The 8,657-nt window shown below is 47.0% G+C and overlaps 1 protein-coding gene across 1 annotated transcript in view; it reads left to right on the top strand.

Annotated features, from left to right (window-relative positions):
- The first annotated feature begins 974 nt into the window (after positions 1-974).
- Positions 975-8,657, top strand: part of LOC8043854 (orexin receptor type 2) — a 58,425-nt gene continuing 50,742 nt past the window's right edge. Inside the window, exon 1 of the mRNA XM_002416390.5 lies at positions 975-1,449. Within this exon, the coding sequence (XP_002416435.4) occupies positions 1,027-1,449 (423 nt within the window). The 5' untranslated portion in view covers positions 975-1,026. The remainder of the gene's footprint in view (positions 1,450-8,657) is intronic.

The raw sequence follows: 8,657 nt of genomic DNA, 5'->3' as shown, positions 1-8,657 counted from the left end.
AGACTGAGACTTTCTAATGTTAATAAAAAGGAGAGCGAAGGACGGAAAGATTGGGGTTTGACATCTTGTTGTTTTGAACTCGACGTATGGAAGTGAAAACTAATGGATCCCAAGATCACGGGTATACTGCTTCTGTTGGATTCCGTAAGCGCTATCAAGTTAGATGGTGACTTGTGGTTAAATATAGGAAGCATTCACTGCACTGCATGGTGGCCACAGTTATGTGCTAGGTGGTCATGGGCGTGCTGACAACCAGAGTTTGCCAAATCAGCAGAAAGTGCAAAGTATAGGTTCTCCCTTTAGTTGTGTTATTTTTATAGATGTGACCAAAAAGGTTGCAACTTTTTATTTTCATAAATTACCGTGCGTAGGCTGCACCGCCAAGCATTCAAGATACCGATAATTGTTGCTTCTTTCACCACTTCCATTCATGAGAACGTCAAAGAGGTATCGTGCTGCAAGACCCACCTGGTCTCAGTGGACGCTTTTCTGTCACATACATTGCATGATCATTGGTGTACGACACCGTCTGAACTTTTCACCGATCGGAAGAATCAAATGAGGCCCCCAAAGAGCGATATTTTGAATGCATACACACTCGCGAATTTCACTTGAGTCTCAGTCATACCGCTGTTATATGACACGAAAGATACGGTGACCGATTCAATTCTAATAACAGAACTATCTGCGGACAAACCGAAAGCATTCTGTAAACATGTTTGCTTCATTCATGAGTGTACTGCGAACAAGCACGCAGACAGTTTCTGAATGGCCGATGTGACAGGACCGCCATACAAGGAAGAAGCACGTCTCGGACAGTGTCACCAGACATACATACGTTTTTAAGATTTATTAGCAGTGTGTCCTCGACTTTAGAGTGTTCCTTTGATTTGCATTTAAAATATTTTCCCCTACTTCTTCCGCAGACTCCGAAACCGATCCCAATGGAAAGACCCAGGAGGAGGGCCCTTGAGAATCATCGGAGGAGCCGGCCCCAGTAACCCGAGATTCGGGGCAAGGATCACGATGGACGAGAGTGTCTTCGACACATCAACTGCCTCCCGCCAGAACGGCGACGTCAACTACGACACCGGTCACCATCCGAACGGCAGCGGCCTGACCAACGCATCCTGCGTGAACGACCTCTGCGTCTCCGAGGCAGAGTATCTGGACCTCCTGGAAGAGTACATCTTCCCCTCGTCATACGAGTGGGGGCTCATCGGTCTGCACATTGCGGTTTTCGTGGTGGGCCTCGTGGGCAACACCCTGGTGTGCGTGGCCGTCTACCGTAACCAGGCGATGCGGACCGTCACCAACTACTTCATCGTGAACCTTGCCGTCGCCGACTTCCTTGTCATTCTGGTCTGTCTACCGCCGACCGTGCTCTGGGACGTGACTGAGACGTGGTTCTTCGGCGCTGCGCTCTGCAAGGTCGTGCTTTATCTACAGGTGAGTCGAACCTCTTGAGAAAAATCAGCTCCTTCCATTTTGTTTTTAGTTGTCAATACTACCGAAGCAGAATGAACCTTTTTCGAGTGTCGAATGCCGTCTCGTAGGTTCTATGCGAGATACGAAAAAAGGGTAGCGAATCCGTTGTATCGGTTGTCATCGCTTTTTATGCACCATACATGCGATACTAAAAAAAAAAAAAAAAAAAAAAGGAGCCGTTAAACAAGTTAAAATACGCGCAAAGATGGGGGCTGGCAATGTCGGTCGTGTTCTCCATAAATTAACACCACGGGAAGCGGGGACAGGGTAAAGGCTGTACGCATGTGAAGAAGCCTATAGACAAAAGGTTCATCAGAGTTTGCGTTATACTCTTGAAAAGCATGTACACAATGCGTAAAATGGATAGCACAAACACCACATTCGCATTTCGTTCTGTTTTCGGTTCCACATTGATGAAACATAGCAGTGATGAGCATCGATCTTTGCTCGCTTAAGGTGATGCAGAGCCCTACCTATTTTCGCTATATCAGTAAATAGAATGAGACAACTGAAGTAGTAGGGGAACGCACGGGAAAGCAGATCAAAGGACGCCCAAAAGTTGGTTAGCAATGGTCATAAACTGAGCCCCGAGAAAGGAAAAATATGATAACGGACAACGCAACTGATAATGTGTTGTGCGTTGCTTAATTTTCCTTGTCTCATGCTTTTGTTCGCATTCAAACCGGAAATTTGGGATGTTGCTGATTTATGCTCACTGTGTCGCATTTTACATTTCATAATAAAGAAAGAACCTGATTAAGCAAGTGAGTTAATAAGGAGCAAACATAGTGAGGACTTCGTCTCCGTGATTGCCGGAGCGCAAAGCCTTAAGGAAAAGCAAATCCCGGGAACAACACGCTAGAAGCAAAATGAAAAAACAAAAAACAAAAAAAGGAAAGAACTTTTTTTATATTTTTTTTTCGTGGTTTTGCGGAGTGACAGCCGCGGTCCCCTGATGAGCGAGCGTTGAACCGGAGGGCGTTTGTGCAATAACTACCGCGGAACGTGCGCATTCGACACCGCAGGGTGGCCGGTCAGACTAGACTAATGAACCTTTACCGGGAAAATTTATGCGCATGCGCGAGCAGCCGCTTTAATCAGCCTGTCGTAGGCTTGTAGAATACAATTTGCCTCACAATCGGCTATAAATGTCCGGTAGGTGATGAGCGAGGAAAGTGAACGGGTTTGATTTGCCTCACTTCCATCAGACTGCCACAAGTGCGTTTCTATGAGTCGCATTCATTGGCGGGCATACTATATCAGTGTGCTCCGTAGCGAAGGGCATGCTGACGGCAAGCGTTTTCCGATTCTTTTCGCAAAGTCAATAATCTTGTTCACGCAGGCGATAAGTTGCTTGAATCAGATCACGTACTCCTAACGAAATGTGAATACCTCCTGTTGACGATTTGCGCGACCAAAACCGTCGCTGAGTTCGTCCTTCTTTGACTGACCAAGCTCTTGCTATAACATCTTTAAAGGGAAGGTGAAGCGGTTTAGTATTTGAGTAAAGACACTTAAATCATATTCATTTGTCCTCCTGGACCAGGAATATTGAGATTAGTTTTCAATTTGGTGCACAGAGGCTGCAGGAAATCATTTTCAAAGTACAGCTGAAGCCGCTCGCTCCCGAAGCGTTACGTCATAAAAGGAGTTTTCCACGTGCACTCTTGATATTTTCAAGCACTTAAGAAACAGACGTCCCGACTGGCGTCAGTGCGGCGGTATATACTTGACATGCTTGAAATTGCACGGGCTGCCCACAAGAGCGACACGTGCTTGGCGACCGAAAGATTATTTTATGACGTACCGAATGGCTGGGTTTTTTTCGAATTTTCTCGCGCTTAGATACATCTTCGGGTAGAAAGAACTTGACATTCAGATTCACGGGGTAAAAATACTCTAGAATTCACCTATTAGAGGCGAGATGTTTCGGTGGCGCCCTCGTTCGCTTTCCTTTCGTGACGCCATTACCTTGTGAGCAACAAGTTCGATGGTGTTGTAATGGGCATGGTGGAAGGTCGAAATCATTGCGCTTTTAAAGCAACACTGCCAACACCGTCAAAATTGAAGTTCTTACTCTCGTCTTATTTCCGTCGATGAAACAACCTTTGCTGACGTCATAGTCAGCATTCGGTCAATTATGATGGGCCGACCACAGCAACACTTTCGATCGCTCACGCCGCCAATAACTCGTTCTTTTCTTTTTTTAAGAAGCTTTTCAGCATATTTCCGAAGGGGCGATGCAACAATATTTTGACTTTCAATAAAGACAGCTTCGAATTATTCCTTTACATTTACGACCTGTGAAACACACGTTTTGTTTTTCTCTACTCAAAAATAGTCGCAGGAAAAATCCGAAAAAAATGAACACCGTTTACTCCTTGAACTCGCAGCCAGAAAAAGCGGCCACATGATCTGGAGCCGGTTATTTGCCGCCAATGTTTTTAACATAGCCACGCGCTGGGGTTGACAGAGCAGAGGACGTGCTCCAAGTTCCACGCATTGTTTAAGGGGTACTCCGCCGATTTCTTCATGGTCCCCGATTGGCCTGAAATTTTGCTAAACTCGCCAAACAACATCGCCAAAATAGTATCCCAAATATTAGGTCAAAATAATTTTTTTCCACGAAGTTATTGAATTTACAATTTTGGTCCTCACCGTGTTTTTCAAACTGAAAGTCTCTACTGGCAACAACGAAAAAGTGACGTCATTGGAAGTGCAGGGGTTCACTGTTTGGACTGTAGAATTTGTTCCCAACTGATTGGAAGCCGTCTCATGGTGTCAAATGAATGCTTTGGAGGCTCGCTCCAGTCCCCGCGCTCCAGCACGGAACAAGTGATTGACATATTTTATTTTTTAGACTGCTCGCCCCACTGGCAAGCTTGCCTTCCGCTGACGTCACGGCACTGAAAAGGGCGGGTATATTTGAATGTTGGTTTTTGCATCATTTTCATTTGCCGATTTCGCAATAACTATTATGAATTTTAGGATACTAAATAGCATACCAGAAAGGGTAAAGGCCGGGGAGTCAGAAAATATAGTTAGTTGAGGTAGCTCAAAAATCGCCGGAGTACCCCTTTAAGGCTCGGCTATTCCCGTCATCCGAGCTCATAGCCACGAGCAACTACAAGAACGTATGTCGAGGCATCGATTGTCACGAGCCAAAATCAAATGACTACGAAGACTTCGTGTTCATTCTATGAGCAACACTTAAATATCGTCACAAGGGGGATCGCAAAGCTTCATGACGCACACCAGGGGATCGCATTTTTGGCACCTCAAAATTGTGCGAAGGGGTGGCTGAAAAAAACAAGCCCGCTTCTATCCTTGTAATCACCACGACGAAGACGCTTCTTGGTCAGTGGCGTTGCGTTCGAGTATTCTTGGGTTCCACTAGTGCCACAAAGCTGGTGTAAAGTGGGAAGCGCTCCTGCCCAATATCGTTGCACAGCATCTTTAATATGACACACGATCGACGAATCAGTTTGCCATTCCGCGGCTACGAGCATAGCGTCTGCACCGCTCTGTCCCAGTAACGTTCGCGCGCTGATTCGCCGACCAGATAATAGGAAGTTTTAGCAGACCATGTTCCCTCCCCCCCCCCCCCCCCCCCCCCACCGCTAAGCCCTTCCGCTACCCGGAACTCTATACAGTTAAGGCTATCGACACGCAGGCGCAGTGGCGGTTTCTTCGTTGCGGAGGGTTAGCCAAGGGGAAAATATGATTTACTAAAATTCTCTAATAGAGACCTTTCGCAAACCGTTGCCGTGCTCCTCGTACCGCACTATACCGGAGCCCTCGAAGCATGCTTTTAAGCGCGCGCCCACGTGGTACCTTGACCTCGGGGAGTGCGTTAAAAGCAGGCTTCAGAGGCTCCGGTAGTGCGGTACGCGGAGCACGGCAACGGTTTGCTAAAGCCTAAAGGTCCCTATTGCCGGTCAGTGTAACTGACACTTGATTTTTCCGCGTGGAATGGGTGTAATTTCGCATTTATTGGAGAGATAAAAGTAATGTCAGACGAACATCTCTGACGACGTTGGTTTACAAACGCGGTGTCCTTAAGCGTCCGCCATACCTTTACATGCAACAGCGAACTTCTCGCTTGACACTGGTAACCCCCGTCGTGACGTCACGAGCAGGAGAGGGTGCCACCAAAAATATCTGGTCGCCAATGGATGTCCACGTCTTCTTTGTGTGTTCGTCCACTATTTCTCAGCGACTTGAGCGGTGCGGCACATCGCCTTGATCGACTGTGCCATCGTTTAAAGTGGAACCCATTGTGAAACTTCGACAGCTCTAGTAGCCGGCACAAAGCATTCACCGGGTTCGGCGGCAGTTGATGCACCACTAGGGCGCCAGACTGGTTGGGGCCCCTATGGGCCGAGACAGTGAGGGAGACGAGGAGACGAGAACGAGCGGGGGGCGTCACAAGGCCGAGCTCTGGTTGGAACGAATAGTGGGTAGACCTAAAGCTATGTGGAGCGCAAGCTCGTCTGCTTCTCGCACAAGAGTTGTGGTGACGTCAGGACGACGCCGAGCTCTTATTGGCTGATTGAAAGGTAAAATAGTGTGTAGACCTGAAAGCGTCTAGCGTTGAGGTCTACTCACTATTCTTTCAATCAAAGCCAACCAGAGCCCGGCGTTATTCTGACGTCACCACAACTCCTGCTCAAAAAACAGACAACTTGGTCTGCACTCGCCGAACGCGTTACAACGCGGAACGCCGGCGTTTGTTCGTTTGGCTCTCGTTTTATAATGCGTTCGGCGGGTGCGATGAAGACAAAGGCAGCTATAGCTTTAGGTCTACCCACTAATAATTCGAATCGAATCCCTCATTTTATCGGCACATAGACTTTCGATTGTGTATTTTTATTTGGTCTTCTCCAACGCTCCGTGGTCGGGTAAACAGATTTCATTTCGGAGCAGTACTTGCAATACGTTTGCGAGAATCTGCACCCATTTTCTAAAATGGTACAAATAGAAAAAAAATGCGAGGAACAAAAAAAAGAGGAAAATTGGAAGTTTGTAGAGGCTTGCCCATAGTGGGGGGGAGGGGGGGGGGGCGGTAGCGAGTTTGTTTACAAGCTAGCATCGTGAATGAACACACAACTGAGTAAAGAAAAACGATCACATAAACGACGGGGTCGGAAAGTTTTGGCACCTCACTGCGTTTTCTTTTTAAGAGCGCAGCTCTTAAGCGCCGTTCACACTCTAGCAACCGAGTAAGACAGAGAGAGACCAGACCGGTTTTTAAGCCTCTTGCGATGTCTTAAACGACCGGATGCGCCGCAGCGGAGCTGGTCCTAAGATATCACAAGAGGCTTAAAAACCAGTCTGGTTTCTCTCGGTCTTACTCGGTTGCATATGTGTGAACGGCGCTTTAAGGCCGGTTCAGACATACAGCGGAGCGCTAAGTTAACGCTACGTGAGCGCTCGAAGGAGCGCTCATGTGGCGCTTCCTAGCGCGTGAAGTAGCGCTCGATTAGCGCTTCAGTAGCGCTCTGTTAGCGCTTCAGAAGCGCTCTGTTAGCGCTTCAGAAGCGCTTTGTTAGCGCTCCGTTAGCGTTACAGAAGCGCTTTGTTTTTAGCGCTCTCACGCTCCTTGTGCCGTGCTTGCTGCTGCGGAACCGCGCGGGCAAAGCGATTCCTTTGTTGTTTTTCCTTTGGCATTGAAAGAAGAGGAAGTAAGAGAGCCGCTCTCCAAGCAAAGGGTCGGACAAGCGATCCAGAGTCATGAACTCTGAGCGACTAATTGATTGGGTACGACCTCATCTCTTTCTATTCGAGATGCGTGACCCGAGTTTTAAAGACACACAGTTAAAAATAATGACCTTCAAAAGAGCTCTGTGTCTCGGTCCCTCAGCCTAGAAACAAGGTTCGCCGAGTACCCGTCGGTATCTCGGTGACGAAAGATTTCGCGCACCTAGAAGGCTCGTCTGGACGTTAAGCCGTCTACACACATTGTACTAATTGCGTTTAAGAGCATCGCCAGCTACTGCAATGCTCCTACAGGCCTTTTGGCGCCATTTTCCGGCTTGAGCGGCGTCGCCGTCGGCGTCGGCGTCGGCATCGGCGTAACCGCGCGTTGCATTATGGGACGTTTACCATAATGACATCACACGTGACGTCACTCGTGACGTCACCGCGCGTTTTATTATGGGTAAATTCCCCCTCTAAATTCAGCGGGAAAATTTCCCTGCTAAATTTAACCTACGAACTTCCGCGCTAAATCCCGCTAAATTTAGCGGAAAATTTTACCCGCTACCTTCTCCGTACCTTCCCCTCCTCTTCAAGAACTGCGCTCTAATTCGGCGTTACGGGGGTTGTAAACGTCTTATATATATATATATATATATATATATATATATATATATTTTTTTTTTTTTATAACGCGAGATGTAAAACTAGATTTGTGCTGACCGCACGGGTTCTGCACGTTGCACAGGTGGGATTATTTCAATATCAATCTAGATTCTGTTCTCTTCCCGCGCATCCCATTGTGGAGACTGGTTCAGACGCCTGCATCGACTGCGTCCACTACAAAACACAACGAAAACAACGGCAGGGACTCCGGGACAACCACGACTGAGGAGTTGCTTGCCGAAGCTACTTCTTGCATCGCTGGTCACATTGAATACGGCGAACAGATTTCCTTTCCGGGGAATTCGTCGCTGCTTCCGCTTCGGTCTTTCTCAACACAACCAACGCAGCTGCCCAAACTAAGCTTGAGATGAAAATGTTTCTTTTTTTCTTTTTCCGACCGAGCTTGACGTGTATATTACATCTAATTCGTACGATAGCTCTAGCAAATAAACGAAGTGAGAAAAAGAGAACGCGTTTTCGTACGTTTCATCTATCTGTATAAAAATAATTAAAACAACGTATTACATCTTTATTTTATGTGAAAGTTTAGAGCTTCAAACGTCTCAATACCTAGTTTTAAAAAAAGTCCACCGAGCAACATTGGCAGTCGCCATTTCTCGGGTATCAAACGTGCATGTGATTGGATGCGCTCCACTACAAGCGCGGAGTGCGAGCCCAAACAATGGTGAACTCTGATAACTGGCGTAGCATTTACAAAATAGCGCTCTTAAAAGAAAAAAAAAAGAAGAGCGTTGTACGAAATTGTTTATGCTTGCCTCCATGGAACGAAGATGAGGTGTAAAAAC

Source organism: Ixodes scapularis, unplaced genomic scaffold, assembly GCF_016920785.2.
Source record: "Ixodes scapularis isolate PalLabHiFi unplaced genomic scaffold, ASM1692078v2 PGA_scaffold8__174_contigs__length_109621045, whole genome shotgun sequence".
NCBI classification, from domain to species: domain Eukaryota; kingdom Metazoa; phylum Arthropoda; class Arachnida; order Ixodida; family Ixodidae; genus Ixodes; species Ixodes scapularis.
The sequence above is the reverse complement of the archived record's forward strand: the minus strand, read 5'-3'. Positions and strand labels throughout refer to the sequence as shown.